Source organism: Phycodurus eques, chromosome 15 (assembly GCF_024500275.1).
Source record: "Phycodurus eques isolate BA_2022a chromosome 15, UOR_Pequ_1.1, whole genome shotgun sequence".
In the NCBI taxonomy this organism is placed as follows: Eukaryota; Metazoa; Chordata; class Actinopteri; order Syngnathiformes; family Syngnathidae; genus Phycodurus; species Phycodurus eques.
The window spans coordinates 3,209,016-3,229,158 of NC_084539.1; the positions used below are offsets into that span (position 1 = coordinate 3,209,016).

General features: G+C 50.0%; 1 protein-coding gene across 2 annotated transcripts in view; it reads right to left on the reverse strand.

The window, feature by feature from the left end:
* Nucleotides 1–20,143, reverse strand: part of scai (suppressor of cancer cell invasion) — a 117,604-nt gene that overhangs the window by 86,175 nt on the left and 11,286 nt on the right. Inside the window, exon 4 of one of the 2 annotated variants that reach the window (XM_061698417.1) lies at nt 17,927–18,013. The exons of the other annotated variant lie outside the window; for it this stretch is intronic. Within the exon in view, the coding sequence (XP_061554401.1) occupies nt 17,927–18,013 (87 nt within the window). The remainder of the gene's footprint in view (nt 1–17,926; nt 18,014–20,143) is intronic. 2 annotated transcript variants of the gene reach the window in all.

Consider the following 20,143-nt stretch of genomic DNA (forward strand, 5'->3'; position numbering starts at 1 on the left):
AGTGCACTACTGAAAAAACATTCCGTTTTTTATAATTTAGCATTTAGATGCACCACCACAGTGGATTTGAAGTAAAGTAATACCAACCAAAAGCCACATTATTATCTATCCATTTTCTACACCGCTTATCCGCACGAGTCACGGGTATGCTGGAGCCTATCTCTCATCAAACCAGATTATAGTCTCAAAGTATTTAACTGGCTTGTCCAAATGTTGTTCAGCAAACTTTAAACGAGCTTTTTTTTCAGCAATGGGGTCTTCTGTGGTGCGCGTGCAAAAAGGAGCAATGCACTCCGCCGCCATGGGCTTTCACAGGCCAGCTGTGAGGCTTTCAGAGGCCAGCTGAGAGACGTAGTCTCTCCAGCATGTCCTGGGTCGTCCCCGGGGTCTCCTCCCGGTGGGACATGTCCGGAAAACCTCACTGGGGAGGCGTCCGGGAGGCATCCGAATAATATGCTCCAGCAACCTCATCTGGCTCCTCTCAATGTGGAGGAGCAGCGGCTCTACCCTGAGCTCCTCCCGGGGGACTGAGCTTCTCACGCTATCTCTAAGGGAGAGCCCGGAGACCCTGCAAAGGAAACTCATTTCGGCCGATTGTATCTGTCGGCCGATTGTATCTGTCGGCCGATAAATTCAGAGCTTCGTCTTTCGGCTTAGCTCCTTCTTTACCACAACGGACAGATACAAGGTCCGTATCACTGCAGACGCTGCACCGATCCGCCTGTCGATCTCTCGTTCCATTCATCCTTCACTCGTGAACAAGACCCCAAGATACTTGAACTCCTCCACTTGGGGCAAGATATCATCCCCGACCTGGAGAGGGCATGCTACCCTTTTCCGACTGAGGACCATGGTCTCAGATTTGGAGGTGCTGATTCTCATCCCAGTCGCTTCACACTCGGTTGCGAACCGCTCCAGTGAGAGTTGGAGATCACGGCTTGATGAAGCCAACAGAACCACATCATCTGCAAAAAGCACAGATGCAATACTGAGGCCACCAAACCGGACCCCGAGAAGCATCGGCTACGCCGAGAAATTCTGTTCAAGAAGTTATGAACATAATAGGTGACAAAGGGCAGCCTTGGCGGAGTCCAACCCTCACCGGAAACGAGTCCGACTTACTGCCAGCAATGCGGACGACCAAACTCTGACACTGGTCGTACAGGGAGCGAACAGCCCGTATCAAGGGGTTCTGTACCCCATACTCCTGAAGCACCCCACCCGGTACCAATCAGCTGCCTCAGGAGTCCCACTAGCCAAAAAAGCCCGATAGGACTTCTTCTTCGGTTTGACAGCATCCCTCACCATGGGCTCACCACCTGTGGTAGGGGCCATAGGGGTCGGGTGCAGTGTGAGCTGGGCCGAAGACCTTGGCGATCGGATCCCCGGCTACAGAAGCTGGCTCTAGGGACGTTGAATGTCACCTCTCTGGCAGGGAAGGAGCCCGAGCTGGTGTGCGAGGTCGAGATGTTCCAACTAGATATAGTCGGGCTCGCCTCCACACACAGCTTTGGGCTCTGGTACCAGGCCTCTTGAGAGGGGTTGGACTCTCTTCCACTTTGGAGTTGCCCACGGTGAGAGGCGCCGAGCAGGTGTGGGAATACTTATTGCCCCCCGGCTTGGCGCCTGTACATTGGGATTCACCCTGTGGAAGAGAGGGTAGCCTCCCTCCGCCTTCGGGTGGGGCGACAGGTCCTGACTGTTGTTTGTGCCTGTGCACCAAACAGAAGTTTAGAATACCCACCCTTTTAGGAGTCCTTAGAGGAAGTGCTGGAGAGCGCTCCCGCTCCATCGTTCTGCTGGGGTACTTCAATGTTAATGTGGGAAATGACAGTGAGACCTGAAAGGGCGTGATTGGGAGGAACGGCCCCCCTATCAGAACCCGAGCGGTGTTCTGTTATTGGACTTCTGTGTTCATCACGAATTGTCTAAACGAACACCATGTTCAAGCATAAGTGTGTCCACACGTGCACTTGGAACCAGGACACCCTCGGTCGCAGTTCTAAGATCGACTTTGTGGTCGTGTCATTGGACTTGCGGGCGCATGTCTTGGACACACGACTGAAGAGAGGGGCGGAGCTGTCAACTGATCACCACCTGGTGAGTTGGCTCCGATGGTGGAGGAAGATGCCGGTCCGACCTGGCAGGCCCAAACGTATTGTGAGGGTCTGCTGGGAATGTCTGGCAGAATCCCCTGTCAGAAGAAGTTTCAACTCCCACCTCCGACAGAACTTTGCTCAAGTTCCGGGGGAGGCGCGGGGAGATCGAGTCTGAGTGGACCATGTTCCGCGCTGATGCGGCCGACCGGAGCTGTGGCCGTAAGGTGGTCGGTGCCTGTCGTGGCGGCAATCCCCGAACCCGTTGGCCCCAACCGTGCTCACTGAAACATTCAGATGCTTACATATGCGGCTGAAACCAATTCCATCGTTATGTTTTGCAACAATTACTTTGCGATGCTCTTGAGACACCTCTCTGCTTTACCCATCATGAGATGTGTTTTGACTCACACCTGGCAATTAGACCTTTTTGTAGGTCAATTAGACAAGGGGCTGGATTGCTGTTTCATTATTGATAGATTTTAGGTGTTGTCTTGGCTTTCCATGCCTATTTTCACCTCCCTTTCTTCATATGTTCAATACTTTTTCAGTCATTTCACATTTTTACACACAACTTAATATCTGTTCTTATTTGTTCTACTTTCTTTGTATGTATGGATTACTTGGGTTGTTCCCCAACATCCATCCATCCATCCATTTTCAGTACCGCTTATCCTCACTAGGGTCACGGGCGTGCTGGAGCCTATCCCAGCTATCTTCGGGCGAGAGGCGGGATACACCCTGAATTGGTCGCCAGCAAATGCCAGGGCACATACAAACAAAGAACCATTCGCACTCACATTCCCACATACGGGCAATTTAGAGTATTCAATCAACCTACCACACATGTTTTTGGGATGTGGGAAGAAACCGGAGTAGCCGGAGAAAACACATGCAGGCACTGGCAGAACATGGAAACTCCACACAGGCGAGGCTGGATTTGTACCCGGGTCCTCAGAACTGTGAGGGGGTTATTGAATGGTTAGCACGTCTGCCTCACAGTGTTGAGAACCCAGGTTCAATTTCGAAAAATGTGGAGTTCTTCCCTGTGCCTGCGTGGGTTTTCACCAGGTACTCCGGTTGTCTCCCACATTCCATAAACATACATACATACATATATATACATACACACACACACACACACACACACACACACACACACACCTCCTTGAGCTGTCACCTTATCACGGTGGAGGGGTTTGTGTGTCCCAGTGATCCTCGGAGCTAAGTTGTCTGGGGCTATATGCCCCTGGCAGGGTCACCCATGGCAAACAGGTCCGAGGTGAGGGACCAGACAAAGCACGGCTCAAATGAACCCTTATGACGACTAACATAAATGGACATCAGATCCCTTGCCCGGAAGTGGGTCACCGGGGCCGCCCTCTGGAGCCAGGCTGGTGTCTGGTGGCAGGGTCTGTACCCATTGGGCCCGGCCGGGCACAGCCGAAAGGGTAACGTGGGTACCCCTTCCCATGGGCTCACCACCTGTGAGAGGAGCCATAGAGGTTGGGTGCAGTGTAAGCTGGATGGTGGCCGAAGGCAAGGACCTTAGCAGTGCGATCCCCAACAACAGAATCAGGCTCTTGGGACGTGGAACCTCACCTCTGTGGCAGCAAAGAAGCCCAAGCTGGTGTGTGAGGTTGAGAAGTTTCGCCTAGACATAGTCGGGCTCGCCTCCACACACAGCTTGGGCTCTGATACCAGTCCTCTTGAGAGGGGTTGGACTCTCTTCCACTCTGGAGTTGCCCGTGGTGAGAGGCACCGAGCAGGTGTGGGTATACGTATTGCCCTCCAGCTTGGCGCCTGTACATTGGGGTTCAACCCGGTGGATAAGAGGGTAGCCTCCCTCCGCCTTCGGAGGCTACCTGTTATTTGTGCCTATGCACCAAACAGCATTTCAGAGTACCCACCCTTTTTGGAGTCCTTGGAGGGGATGCTGGAGAGCGCTCCCGCTGGGGACTCCATCATTCTGCCGGGGGACTGGGCAATGACAGTGAGACCCGGAAGGGCGTGATTGGGAGACCCCAACCGATCAGAACCCATATCAGTTCATATGTGCACTTGGCACCAGGACACCATAGACCGCAGTTCGATGATCGACTTTGTGGTCGTGTCATCGGCCTTGCAGCATGTCTTAGACCCTTAGGCAAAGAGAGGGGCGGAGCTGTCAACTGATCACCGCCTGGTGGTGTGCTGGCTCCGATGGTGGCGGAAGATGCCGTTCCGACTTGGCAGGCCCAAAAGTATTGTGAAGGTCTGCTGGGAACGTGTGGCAGAATCCCCTGTCAGAAGGAGTTTCAACTCCCAGCACCGACAGAACTTCGCTCACGTTGTGGGGGAGGCGGGGGACATTGAGTCAGAGTGGACCATGTTCCACGCCTCAATTGCTGAGGCGGTCGACCGAAACTGAAGAAGTCCTATCGGGCATTTTTGGCCTGTGGGACTCTTGAGGGAGCTGATGGGTACCGGTTGGCCCAGCAGAATGCAGCTTTGGTGGTCTGTAAGGCAAAACCTTGGGCATGGGAGGAGTTCGGTGAGGCCATAGAGAATGACTTCTGGAAAGCTTCGAATAAATTCTGACAATATCTGCAACATTGCGCAGACACCGGGGAGAGTGCCTCTGGATTGGCAGACTGGGGTGGTGGTTTTAATTTTCAAGAAGGGGAGGGCTGAGTTTGTCTTCCAACTAGAGGAAGATCACACTGGATCAAGACGGCGCCTAACCGTGTGGTCGCCTCAGTTACATCTAGTTGCCTCTAATATCGTCTATGTTTTTGTATTTTTCATTCGTCTTTGGGGACATTACGCGACTCACTTACACAAGGGAAGATTTCATAGGGGGAAACGAGCCGGAATCCAGGTCAAGCTCCGTAGGAGACGATTCCGAATGCCGCTCCCGTCGATTCACCTCGCGAATCTACGCTCCCTACCCAACAAAATGGAAAAGCTTCATCTTCTCTCACAGACCAGTGAATGCACTCCGTGATGGCGCCGTAATGCTTCCGGGCTTCCAAATACACCGGGAAGAGCGCGTCACTGAGTTATCGGGGAAAACAAAAGGCGGCGGGTTATGCTTCTATATCAACAAAAAAGTGTGTACCGACATCACGGAGCTCAGCACACACTGCAGCCCGGACTTGGAGTCGCTGTTTTTGAACTGCAAGTCAATCTAGTCACTGAGTGCAGCTTTCATACTCACTGGTGTTTACATTCCTCCTCAAGTTAACACGAATGCCGCACTGCTAATTATTCTTGGGGACTTTAACAAAGCAAATCAACCACGAACTCCCTAAATACAAGCAGCACATCGACTGTCCTACCAGGGAAAATAACATCCCACTGTTATACTACGCTAAATAACGCATACCATGCTATCCACCATGCTGCTCTGGGCTCATCTGATCACTGCTTAACTCACTTAATCCCAACATACAAGCAAAAACTTAAATGTGCGAAGCCTACGGTGAAAACAGTGACGACGTGGACCAAAGAAGCAAAGATAGAACTTCAAAGCTGTTTAGACTGCACAGACTGGAGTGTCTTTGAAACTTCAAATGGCAACCTGGATAAATATACGGACACTGTTACATCCTATATCAGGTTCTGTGAAGACGTGTGTAACAACAAAGTCATTCGCATGTTCAATAACAACGAGCCGTGGTTGAAGACTCTTAAATGATAGATAGATAGATAGATAGATAGATAGATAGATAGATAGATAGATAGATAGATAGATAGATAGATAGATAGATAGATAGATAGTAAAGGGTTTTATTGAAAATCAGAGATCAAAAGGGGGATTAAATGGTTTTATTGTGAACTGGTCTGGGGGTAAACGAGGGTGTTTATTGCAGAAAGTATAAAATGGAAATCAGATAAGGGTGTGGGAGTGTGTTGCAGGTAAGCTCCCCAGCAAGGTGCATGCGGAGGCCACAAAGAACAGACGTCGGAGAAGACAATGGCTGCGGGGGGTTGCTGTAAACATGAGAACACCGCGCCTGGAGCCAGCGGCAAATGGCCATCATTCTGCAGAGCAATGATGACCTCAGATGGGACCATGGACCGGACATGGATCAGACAACAGCGATTCCGTACTTCCTCTTTCAAACATTGTTTAAGTCGGGGGCAGGAACAGATAGCTTTGTTCAGTCTTCGCTGTCTCTGCTGAGGCTAGGATAAGCGTGGCTGCTGACCCAGAGCTCTGTAAATGTATAGACTCCTCTTTCAGGAATATATTGGTTGACCTTTAACACGTCGTTATAATTGTAGTTCTTTCACAAAAACGAACATGCATGGAACCTCGAGAGTAATAGGTGATTATAAAATTCAGGTTCCTTCAAATGGTAACCCCGACCTGATCCTGGATTGGCATTAGATAAAAAGACAGAGGAGTGGACAGGGATTCAATCGGACTGCAATCTCCCCGGTGCACCGGAAAAAATGGTGAGCAGAAACCTGTTTGATAAAATCATGAATTCTGCACATTGGAAATTGTTAAATTTGGGAGACTTGTGGTACAGTTGTTTCATTGTCAATAGTTATTAGAACGTTGTGTTGTTATTGTTGTGCTAATCGAAAGTCAGGGTAACAAGGTTCCTGACACACCAGGATAATATAAGATCCTGGGAGAAAGTAGGATAACAAGGTACCTGCTTGTCTGGTCGTAGACTGACTTGAAATCGGACGCGTTTTCATATTGTAACATTTCGGTAGACGTTGGGGATTTTGGGACCCCCAAAAAACGATTTAGAATAAGATGAGTGTGCCACCAAAACCCTGGGGTGTGTATTGGACTGTCAAGTGTAGTGGTAATGAATGCGACATGTATCGGAGTGATTACCAGAAGTCATTGGAGGATTTGTGTATTGAAATAGAAGGTCAGTTGTTAGCTGGCATTGAAAGAAACAAGCAGGATTTAGAAGTGTGTGGGCAAAGTGGAAAAAGGAAAAGTTGGATGCTGCAGGGTGGATAGAGAAAAGAGATTTGAATAAGAAAATAGAAGAGAATGAAAAATTGAGGAGAAAAATTCATGAGATTTGTGTGGTGTCCACAGCCAAGGCAGTTGTTCGGCGAGAGAAAAAAAAAAAAAAAAAAAAAAAATTCCCACACTGAATCCAATTACGGACCTTCCCAAAAGCAGCCCCCCAGTCGAGGGAGCTGCTCAAATGACAGACCAATTGTAGAGGGGAAATAAACTCCCATCAATTCCGCACGAGCCCGCATTGAAAAAGGTGGGTTAATATACCAAGAATTGTCTTTAAAAGATTTTGAGATTTTACAGAAACGGCTGCCCGGACTGGCTGCTGGCGGTGAAATGCGGATCCAGGCGCTGAAAAAAGTTAACGGACAGCATGAGCCTGGCGTGTGGTGACGTAGTGAAATTGATTTGCGCCTTTTGCATTTAGGTTCATTAAACGGATGATCCTAAGAGCCAAGTTCTCTGGGGCTTTATGCCCCTGACAGGGTCACCCATGGCAAACAGGTCCTAAGTGAGGGACCAGACAAAGCACGGCTCAAAGACCCCATATGAAGAAGACAAATTATGGACTCAGGTTTCCCTTGCCCGGACGCGGGTCACCGGGACCTCCCTCTGGAGCAAGGCCTGGAGTTGGGGCTCGAAGGAGAGCGCAAGGGTAACGTGGAGGGGCCATAGGGGTCGGGTGCAACGCGAGCTGGGCGGTGGCCGAAGGCGGGGACCTTGGTGATCCGATCCCCAGCTACAGAAGCTGACTCTAGGGATGTGGAATGTCACCTCTCTGGCAGGGAAGGAGCCCGAGCTGGTGTGTGAGGTCGAGAAGTTCCGACTCGCCTCCACGCACAGCTTGGGCTCTGGTACCAGTCCTCTCGAGAGGGGTTGGACTCTCTTCCACTCTGGAGTTGCCCACGGTGAGAGGCGCCGAGCAGGTGTGGGTATACTTATTGCTCCCCGGCTCGGTGCCTGTACGTTGGGGTTCACCCCGGTGAACGAGAGGGTAGCCTCCCTCCGGCTTCGGGTGGGGGGACGGGTCCTGACTGTTATTTGTGCCTATGCACCAAACACCAGTTCAGAGTACCCACAATTTTTGGAGTCCTTGGAGGGGGTGCTGGAGAGCGCTCCCGCTGGGGAGTCCATCGTTCTGCTGGGGCACTTCAATGCTCACGTGGGCAATGACAGTGAGACCTGTAAGGGCGTGATTGGGAGGAACGGCCCCCCCGATCAGAACCCGAGCGGTGTTCTGTTATTGGACTTCTGTGCTCGTCACGGATTGTCCATAACGAACACCATGTTCAAGCATAAGGGTGTCCACACGTACACTTGGCACCAGGACACACTAGGTCGCAGTTCGATGATCGACTTTGTGGTCATGTCATCGGACTTGCGGCCGTATGTCTTGCACACTCGGGTAAAGAGAGGGTCGGAGCTGTCAACTGATCACCACCTGGTGTGGTGAGTTGGCTCCGATGGTGGGGGAAGATGCCGGTCCGACGTGGCAGGCCCAAACGTATTGTGAGGGTCTGCTGGGAACGTCTGGCAGAATCCCCTGTCAGAAGGAGTTTCAACTCCCACCTCCGACAGAACTTTGCTCATGTTCCGGGTGGGGCGGGGGACATCGAGTCCGAGTGGACCATGTTCCGCGCCTCCATTGCTGAGGCGGTCGACCGGAGCTGTGGCCGTAAGGTGGTCGGTGCCTGTCGTGGCGGCAATCCCCGAATCCGTTGGTGGACACCAACGGTGAGGGATGCCGTCAAGTTGAAGAAGGAGTCCTATCGAGCCTTTTTGGCCTGTGGGACTCCTGAGGCAGCTGATGGGTACCGGCTGGCCAAGTGTAATACAGCTTTGGTGGTCGCTGAAGCAAAAACTCGGCCATGGGAGGAGTTCGGTGAGGCCATGGAGAAAGACTTCCAGACGGCTTAGAGGAAATTCTGGTCCGCCATCCGACGTCTCAGGAGGGGAAAGCAGTGCACCATCAACACTGTGTATAGTGGGAATGGGGCGCTGCTGACCTTGACTCGGGATGTTGTGAGCCGGTGGGGAGAATACTTCGAAGACCTCCTCAATTCCACCGACATGCCTTCCCATGAGGGAGCAGAGTCTGGGTTCTCTGAGGCGGGTTCGCCTATCTCTGGGGTTGAGGTCGCCGAGGTGGTTAAAAAGCTCCTCGGTGGCAAGGCCCCAGGGGTGGATGAGATTCGCCCGGAATTCCTCAAGGCTCTGGATGTTGTAGCGCTGTCCTGGTTGACACGTCTCTGCAACATCGCGTGGACATCGGGGACAGTGCCTCTGGATTAGCAGACTTCGGTGGTGGTCCCCATTTTTAAGAAGCGGGACCGGAGGGTGTGTTCTAACTTCAGGGGGCTCACACTCCTCAGCCTCCCTGGTAAAGGCTATTCAGGGATGCTGGAGAGGAGGGTCCGTCTGCAAGTTGAATCCCAGATTCAGGAGGAGCTGTGTGGTTTTCGTCCTGGCCGTGGAACAGTGGACCAGCTCTACATCCTTGGCAGGGTCCTCGAGGGTGCATGGTAGTTCGCCCAACCAGTATACATGTGTTTTGTGGACTTGGAGAAGGCGTTCGACCGTGTCCCTCGGGTGGCCCTGTGGGGGGTACCGAACCCCCTGATACGGGCTGTTCGGTCCTTGTACGACCGGAGTCAGAGTTTGGTACGCATATCCGGCAGTAAGTCGGACTCATTTCCGGTGAGGGTTGGACTCCGCCAAGGCTGCCCTTTGTCACCGATTCTGTTCATAACTTTTATGGACAGAATTTCTAGGCACAGCTGAGGCGTAGAGGGGGTCCAGTTTGGTGGCCTCAGTATTTGATCTCTGCTTTTTGCAGATGATGTGGTTCTGTTGGCTTCATCAAGCCGTGACCTCCAACTCTCATTGGAGCAGTTCGCAGCAGAGTGTGAAGCAGCTGGGATGAGAATCAGCACCTCCAAATCTGAGACCATAGTCCGCAGTCGGAAAAGGGTGGTGTGCCCTCTCCAGGTCGGGGATGAGATCCTGCCCCAAGAGGAGGAGTTCAAGTATCTTGGGGTCTTGTTCACGAGTGAGGGAAGAATGGAACGGGAGATCGACAGGCGGATCGGTGCAGCGTCTGCAGTGATGCGGACTTTGTATCGATCCGTTGTGGTAAAGAAGGAGCTAAGCCGAAAGGCGAAGCTCTTGATTTACAGGTTGATCTACGTTCCTACCCTCACCTATGGTCACGAGCTGTGGGTCGTGACCGAAAGAACGAGATCCCCGATACAAGCGGCCGAAATGAGTTTCCTCCACAGGGTGTCCGGGCTCTCCCTTAGAGATAGGGTGAGAAGCTCGGCCATTCGGGAGGATCTCAGAGTTGAGCCGTTGCTCCTTCACATCGAGAGGAGCCAGATGAGGTGGCTGGGGCATCTGATTCGGATGCCTCCGGGACGCCTCCCCGGTGAGGTGTTCTGGGAACGTCCCACCGGGAGGAGACCCCGGGGACGACCCAGGACACGCTGGAGAGACTACATCTTCCGGCTGGCCTGGGAATGCCTCGGGATTCCCCCGGAAGAGATGGATGAAGTGGCTGGGGAAAGGGAAGTCTGGGCGTCCCTGCTAAAGCTACTGCCCCCGCGACCCGACCTCAGATAAGCGGTAGAAGATGGATGGATAAACAGATGATATTTTGACACAGGCTGGTCTGAATAATGTCAAACCTGAAATTTTACTTGCGGCTTTTGTTCCTCCAGTGTTTGCGGTCATCCGCGGCATCAAATCTCTCATGGATCCCAGTTCTCACTTTGAAAATTGCTTAAGTATTTGGACAGAAAAAAATAAAATAAAAATTTGTCACATCCCTCCCGTTTAAGGGAGGCAAATGTTATTTATAGAATTGTTTTGCTTGACACGTCGCCAGCTGAAGTTAGGACTGAAAGTATTAAAGACCCTGACCTCATGGAAGGGGGAGATAGCTACTTTAATCGTCATGTGTCTCACCTTTTGAAACTTTTTGTCGACAGACAAAACAAATCATCAGACGAGGTAAAAGACATGCAGGAACAACTTTTGAAGTTGCAATTGGCCCAGGCACGAAAAGTGGCCATTGACAACAAACCAAAAAAAATAAAAAATGGAAGCAGAAAAGCAGATGTGGATGGTGCAGTGGTCAACGGGGGGATGAGGCGGGAGTCGTGATAGGGAATACAGCAACGGGGGCAGAGGAAGCGCTCACCGACCACCACCGGACCAAGCATGCTTCAACTGTGGTCAGTATGGACACTGGTATCGGCAATGTACTGCTCCCCCACTGATGCAACAGAGACCTACAGTGGGACCCGGAGAGGCCCCACCTCAGAGAGGGGGATACAGAGCTCCACACAGGAGAGGTGGACACGGCCTGGCACCCTGGCAACAACAGATCTGCTTTTCAAAACCAGGCCTACCATCCTTTGCAGCCCGGACGGACTGACGATATGGTTCCCGGATGGGACCGTGATGAACTGAGAGTGGCAAAGTGTCCGCCGGATGGAACATGGTGCAACATTAACTTCCGGAAGAGACCGCTGAGATATATTGGGCCCGACTTCAACCAGAAACAAAGGCGGGAGGCGGCGTCTACTCGACCTTGGAAGCCCTGAATCGACTCTCTTCCCTCCTACAGCCCTCCGATCGATCCCCTCCATCTCACACTTTACTCTGATAAAAATGACGATTTTTTTACAGAGAAGCCTTTGAGTTAATACAGGATGAAAACTGGATGCTCAATAGTACAGGTATTTACATAGGGAAGCAAGGTTTGGCAGCTGCCTCCACCTTGACGCCAGAGCAGAGTGAGTGGTTTATGATGAGTTCGACATCTTTTCCAGACATTTCACTTGCACTTGCATGAGGTCATGAAGCCCAAGAACAGCGACTCATGGTAAGGAAATGTCATTTGGCAAATGATTGGCAACAAGGTCAAGTACCCAATGTGTTGTACTCTCCTAGTACTGAATGTTTTTGTATTCAGGGTGCCACGGTGGACAGGGAATGTTGGATCGTGTGACTTTTGCGCGATTTTATGGCAGAGAGCTCTCAGACCATGAGGACGGCGCACAGCTGTTGAATTCGCTGCCGGACTCACCGTGGTCCAAGGGGCCTGCAGATCCAGATCCAGATCATCCAGATCATCATTCAAGATGGCGCCTACCAGTGTGGCCGCCTCGGTAACGCGCTCTCTAGTATTGTCTTCGTTTTTGTGTTTTTCGTCCGTCTTTGGAGACCTTACACGACTCACTTACACAAGGGGAGACCTGCTAACCATCAAGGAGGCTACTCCGGACTTTCTGTCACCAACTTTCGAAAATCCGCTCAGTTTTTTCCCCGAGTTACTCTAACCATCGAGCGGACCGCGACATGGAATCATCGGGAAAAACGAAGGGCGGCGGGATATGCCTCCATATAAACGAAAAATGGTGTACGGACGTCACGGTGCTCAGCACACACTGCAGCCCGCATTTGGAGTCGCTGTTTCTGAACTGTAAACCATTTTACGCGCCACGTGAGTTTGCATCGTTTATACTGGCTGGAGTCTATATCACACCGCAAGCTAACACGAGCGCCGCATTGCTAACGCTCGCCGAACAAGTCAACGAAATTGAAAAAAAACACCCTGACTCACCCCTCATTATTCTCGGGGACTTTAACAAAGCTAAACTCAACCACGAACTCCCTAAATACAAGCAGCACATCGACTGTCCTACCAGGGAAAATAATACTTTAGACCACTGCTACACTACGGTAAAAAACGCATACCGTGCTATACCTCGTGCAGCCCTGGGCTCTGGGCTCATCTGATCACTGCTTAATTCACTTAATACCGACGTACAAGCAAGTACTTAAATGTGCGAAGCCTACAGTGAAAACAGTCAAAAAGTGGACCAATGAAGCAAAGATGGACCTTCAAAGCTGTTTAGACTGCACAGACTGGAGTGTCTTTGAAAATTCAGCTGGCAGCCTGGATGAATATACGGACACTGTCACATCCTATATCAGTTTCTGTGAAGAGGTTTGTGTACCAACAAAATCATTTCGGACATTCAACAACAACAAGCCGTGGTTCACTGCTAAACTTAAGCAGCTTCGCCAAGCTAAGGAAGATGCATATCAGAGCGGGGACAGGGCCCTGTATAATCGAGCTAGAAACCAGCTTACTAAAGAAATTAACATTGCAAAGAGGATCTATGCAGCAAAGTTGGAAAAACAGTTTAGCGCGAACGACTCGAAATCAGTCTGGCGTGCATTCCAATCGCTGACTAATTACAAGCGACGATCCCCCCAAGCTGAGAACAATAGCACACTAGCCAACGACTTGAATACCTTCTATTGCAGATTTGAAAAGGACAGTTTCACTCCACACACCAACCCGGCCGCACCCGCGACCACAACCACACCTCTGACTTCTGCGTTAACCATCCATGAACAGGATGTGAGACGCATCTTCAAACAACAGAAGATTAACAAAGCAACAGGACCGGACCATGTGTCCCCATCCTGCCTCAAAGTCTGCGCGGACCAGCTCGCTCCAGTCTTCACTCAGATCTTTAACAGATCTTTGGAAATGTGCGAAGTTCCATCCTGCTTCAAACGCTCCACCATCATTCCAGTCCCCAAGAAACCTGCAATCTCTAGTCTGAATGACTACAGGCCTGTCGCTTTGACATCTGTGGTCATGAAGTCCTTTGAACGTCTCGTGCTGGACCACCTCAAGAGTGTCACAGGTCCCCTGCTGGACCCCCTGCAGTTTGCCTACCAAGCGAACAGGTCTGCGGATGATGCAGTCAACATGGGACTGCACTTCATCCTAGAACACCTCGACAGTGCAGGGACCTACGCGAGGATCCTGTTCGTGGACTTCAGCTCAGCGTTCAACACCATCATCCCTGAACTCCTTTCAACCAAGCTTCTCCAGCTCAGCGTCTCACCTGCCATCTGCCAGTGGATTTACAGCTTTCTGACGGGCAGGACACAGCAGGTCAGGCTGGGGGAGGCAACCTCATCCACACGCAGCATCAGCACTGGGGCGCCCCAAGGTTGTGTCCTCTCTCCGCTGCTCTTCTCTCTCTACACGAACGACTGCACCTCAGCGAACCCGACTGTCAAGCTCCTGAAGTTTGCAGATGACACCACTGTCATCGGCCTCATCAAGGACGGTGACGAGTCTGCATATCGACAGGAAGCGGAGCGGCTGGAGCTGTGGTGCGGGCGACACAACCTGGAGCTGAACACGCTCAAGACGGTAGAGATGATCGTGGACTTCAGGAGGCATCCTTCGCCACAGCTGCCCCTCACGTTGTCCAGCTGCCTTGTGTCAACCGTCGAGACCTTCAAGTTCCTGGGAATTACAATCTCTCAGGACCTGAAGTGGGCGAACAACATCAACTCCGTCCTCAAAAAGGCCCAGCAGAGGATGTACTTCCTGCGGCTTCTGAGAAAGCACGGCCTGCCACCGGAGCTGCTGAGACAGTTCTACACAGCGGTCATCGAATCGGTCCTGTGTTCTTCCATCACAGTCTGGTTTGGTGCTGCTACAAAAAAGGACAAGCTCCGACTGCAACGGACAATCACAACTGCTGAAAGGATTGTCGGTAACCCCCTACCCACCATTGAGGACTTGCACGCTGCCAGAACTAAGACAAGGGCGTGCAAAATCCTCTCGGACCGTCTGCACCCCGGTCACCGCCTCTTCCAGCTCCTTCCCTCAGGTAGGCGCTACCGATCAACGCTAACTAGAACTAGTAGACATTCCAACAGCTTCTTCCCTCTTGCGATCAACTTCTTAAACACCTAACCTATAATTCCATTACAACAAGCTGGCAATTTTTTGACTTGAGTTCGTTGTCACATTTCTGTGGGGCCAATTATTTATTACTTGTGCACTCACTGTAGTTGTCTCGCCATGCTGCACTATTTGCATATACTGGCCACTCATGCCAGAGTAGCATCTGCTCCATTTGCACACTGATTGAGGAGTATCTGTAACATTTGCACAACCGACATTGTCCCAGATGATCGCACTACTTGTCACTTTAAACCGCATACACTCCTTGAAGTCTCAGCGCCCTTTGCACAATGGTCATTGCACCGGACTATTGCAATATTAGTCGTTCGAACTGCTCTAAGTGCTAGAGGACTCTGCATCTTTTTGCACAATTGTTTTTTGTCAATGTCTTTATGTCCCCAAAGTGTTCTGTAAATTGACTGTTTGTTGTACTAGAGCGGCTCCAACTACCGGAGACAAATTCCTTGTGTGTTTTGGACATACTTGGCAAATAAAGATGATTCTGATTCTGATGGGGGTCTATGTGCATCCGTGACTCCGGTAACATTCGAGGTAAACATTCATTCGAGTTGATTTTGTTAACGTGCCGTAGTATCCTTTTAAACAAGAGGCCACTGAAGACATCGCGGAGACCCAAATTCTGAATTCCAAACGCTTTGGTCCACAAATGATTTTGTGAAACCCTCCGCTCAAGCTGCAGAACTGCTGGCCATGTGCAGGGCACTGGAGTTATCTGAAGGTCAGAGTGTTACTATTTATCAATGGTGCGGCTGATGCCGTGGCTAAAAAAAGTAGCAGGCTATCAAATGGATGCTGAAGGAAAATATGTTGCTAAACAGGATCAGTTGATTGACTTTCACCCTGCATTAACAGTTGATGTAGTGCGCGGCGCCAGAGGAAGACAAACGTGAATGGCAAAAGAAAGATGCTGAGTATGACGACAAGTAGAAGCTGTGATTTGGCCCGACGATAGGCCCTCGGAGACTGGTCTTAACTCCAGGAAAGTTCATGTGGTTAGTGGTTGAGGAAGCACACGCCCCGACACATGAGAGTTGTGTGTCAATGGTGTACAAGCTGCGCTTTTGGTGGCACCCCGGTCTTCTACATTTTAGTGTTTTTTGTGAATACATGTCGCAATTTCAGTGTTGGCCATCCATTTTTCTGGATGGCCCAAAGCCTATCCTTGTGCAAAAGAGGACGCGCCGGTCTGTCATCAAAGTGCTGGTTAACCATTATATCCCGACATATGAGTTTCCAAGAGTAATCAGATCGGACAAGTGGTTCTACGTGTCACAGACACGTCCTGCACAGGCCTCTATTGTAGAGAAGAAAGAAAAAAAAATGTGGACTAAGTGTGAATGGTATAAATATTCTGTGTGATACGTCTTATAAATTGTGTACACAATATAAAGTAAACCTAGAACTTTGATGAATATAATTATATGAATATATATGTAAATATTTATAAAGTGCTTTAAAGGGTACCCATTATATTTATTACATAAATAAATAAGGTGTACGTATTGTGTGTATACATAGGTAGGGATATGATATTCTGGAAGATAAATTAAATAATAGATAAATTAACGCGTGTACGAGGTTTTTTTTACGATCGGCGGAGCATATGATAGATCAAGGGACTGTGGACAGCGTGGTTGCAAATCATGCACAACTGTAAAATGGAGAGCAAGAACAAAGGTTAGTTAGACTTAAAAATGTAGGGGACACTCTAGAGGTAATTGGTATTAAGCAGGTCACCTGCCCTTGGACAGAAATAAAGGTTAAATGCTATAACGTACCTACATTTAGGAGTTTTTGATGTCAGGATGGTTAAGTTTTACTTGGAGGCTTCTACTTCAAAATTAGTATTAAATTTCGGTAGACAATTTATTACCGCGCACTTCAGTATGAATAATTAACCCACAATGTATTGCGCGCTTAACACGGCAGTAAAACTGTATTCTTAATGTGTAAATAACAACAATCAAATACATTTTTTACAAGGGAAAATAAAAACAGTGTGGCGACAGTGAAATCGTGAATACTGTACTGTGCATTGTATCATAAATAATCACCTCCCAATCGCTCCGTTGTGTTTATTCAGTAACGAGCAGCCTGTGTGATCGGTATAATACTTTTGAACTGCTAGACTGCTCTTTGTATGAGTAACCAGCCATAAATTTGCGAGAAATCTAGATGACTCAAAAGTAACTATTGTTGCTTTGAAGAAGTAACTGTAATCTGACTACTTTCCCGGGAAAAGTAATGCGTTACTTTGCTCGTCACTCTATATGGCAGCATTTTGGAGTAACGCATTACTGGCATCACTGCTCGTAAGCAATGCAGACTCTGTGTCAGTCTGTCACGGTGAAGAAGGTCGATCTACGTTTCTACCCTCACCTATGGTCAGGAGCTGTAGGTCGTTACCGAAAGAACAAGATCGCAAATACAAGCTGCCAAAAAGAGCTTCGCCCGCAGGGTGTCCGGGCTCTCCCCTCGAGATAGGGTCAGAAGCTCGGTCATCCAGGAGAGGCTCAAAGTAGAGGCGCTGCATCGAGAGGAGGCAGAGGAGGTGGCTAGGTTATCTGGTTAGGATGCCTTCGGAACACCTGGTGAGGTGTTCCCAGCACGCCCCACTGAGCGGAGGCCCTGGGGACGACCCAGGAAACGCTGGAGAGACTATGTCTCCCGGCTGGCCTAGGAACATCTCAGGATGTGCCCGGAAAAGCTGTGCAAGTAGCTGGGGAGATGGAAGTCTGAACTTCCCTGCAGAAGCTGCTGCCCCCGTGACCCAAACTTGGATAAGCAGAAGATAAATGCATCGATGGATGGATACCCTGAAATTAAAGCTGAAAGTAAGCAGTTAAAGCACATTTTATTCGTTTCATTTCAAATCCATTGTGGTGGTGTTTAGGCCCAAAAAGATGAGAATTGTGTCGATGTCCCAATATTTATGGATCTGACAGTAATTTTAGGACAAACATGTCTCTTATTCAGGGAATGGCAAATACCCACAGTATGAAACTCTGCATCGAAAGGAAAAAACAAAACCATTGTACGACTCACTAGTAGTGGTAGTAAAGCTGTCCAATTTTGGATGCAACTTCCCCAATCTGCCATCTCTTCAAGCCATAGCGGCTGTCCAGAATCTGCCTGTCAAAAAAATACATATTTAAAAGCAACAAATCCTAAATGCAGAATAAGTGTTCAATATTACATAGCAGCCAGTTGCTACAAATCAAATGTATAACTCTCGAGCAGTTTGCTTGACTGGAACACTCAGCTGGATATCAATACAAAACAAAGAGAACAATGGTTTTAGAGAATAAGCTTCACCGCATCGGAAAAAAAAGTGGCTCTTTTGAGTTTGGTTGAGTGATAGTATCTCATGAAGAAGAAGAAGAAGAAGAAGAAGAAGAAAAATCACATTTTATTGTCATGAACATGCATGCATGCACATGAAATTTGTTCTCTGCATTTAACCGATCACAGTGAACACATACACGTTAGTGGAACACAATGGAGCAGCTGAAGCGCCCGGGGAGCATTTCGGGGTATCAGTGTCTTGCTCAAGGACACCACAGCCGTGAGTCCGGGGGATGTTGGCGGAGGGTCCAGTCGGGGTCTTGAACCTAGGTCCCCCGCGGTGGCAGGGGATGGTCTTAACCATTGAGCAACGGCTGCCCCAGAGGGTAGAGGGGGCAGAGCAGGCAGAGAGTTCATACTCCTGACAGCCTAATGAATAAAACTGTCTTTGAGTCGGCTAGTCCTGGCCCGCATACTCCGTATGTCGGTGTGCAGTCATAGGTCAGCAGGGTGAAGAGGAGGGGGCTCAACACACAACCTTGAGGGGCCCCACTGTTCAGAGTGATGGTGCTGGATGTGTTGCTGCCGACCCGTACTGCCTGCAGTCTCCCGGCCAGAAAGTCGATCAGCCAGTTGCACATTGAAGTGTTGAGCCCTAGCTGGTCCCGTTTGTAGATCAGTAGTTGAGGGATGATGGTATTGAATGCTGAGCTGAAGTCTAGCAACAGCATTCTGACATATGAGTCCTTAGAGTCCAGGTGTGTGAGGACAGAGTGGAGGCCGGTAGAGACGGCGTCATCAGTTGACTGGCTGGACCGATATGCAAACTTGAAGGGGTCCAAGGAGGAGGAGGGTGGGGGGGGGGGTCACTTTATGTGGTGCATGACTAGCCGCTTGAAGCACTTCATCAGGATGGGATGATGGTCCACGGACAGATTAGCCCTGGTTGTCTTCGGCCCTCCTCATCCCCAGACCTAAAAGCCGCATTGAGGACCTTCATTAGTCTGTAGAACTCCCCCGACAGCCATGGCTTCTGATTAGCACGGACAGTGATGGACTTAGTGGTGGGGTCATCATCCATACACTTGCTGATGTAGGCAGTAACAGTCTTTGTATACTCCTGAAGGTCTGTGATGGAGTTGTAGGTCACAGCCTGTTTGAACATGGTCCAGTCTGTGGTGGCAAAACTGTATTTAAGTGCCTCAAGGGACCCTTAGCATAACAGTGAGTTGATCTGAGGTGCCGAAGTGGGGGAGGGGAATGACCTTGTAGGCTCCTCTCAGGGGGGTAAAAACATTGTGAATCAGATGCGGCTCTACTCTTGAGATCCCCCCAGATGACCGAGCTTCTCAACCTATCTCTAAGGGAAAGCCCGGACACCCTGCGAAGAAAACTAATTTCGGCAGATTGTATCCGGGATTTTGTTCTTTCGGTCACGGCCCACAGCTCGTGATCACAGATTAGTGTAGGAACGTAGTAGATCGACCAGTAAATTGAGAGCTAGCTCCTTCTTTACCACAATGGACCGATACAAAGTGCACCGATCCGCCTGTCGATCACCCATTCCATTCTTCCCTCATTAGTGAACAATACCCCAAGATACACGCCACACTTTTCCGACTGAGGGCCATGGTCTCAGATTTGGAGGTGCTGATTCTCATCCCAGCCGCTTCACACTCGGCTGCAAATCGCTCCAGTGAGAGCGTCCAAGACATACCAGGGGCGTGAAGCTCCAGACAACTTATCTCCTAGGATCAGCTGGCTTCCGTGGTTAAGCCGCTAGCCTAGCTCAAATACCTTCGGGCATGACCCGTTTCTGCTTCCTCTGCCGTTCGTGGTGCCTTCATCTGGGCGTGACGCAGGAGTGGGGGTCGCAGCTGTCGTAGGCACCCGGAACAACCCGCAGTTCCGTAGCTCCTCAGTGAGAGTAGAGTTTAACTCCGTGAAAGTAGTTGTCAGGGCTGCTGCCTCATCACC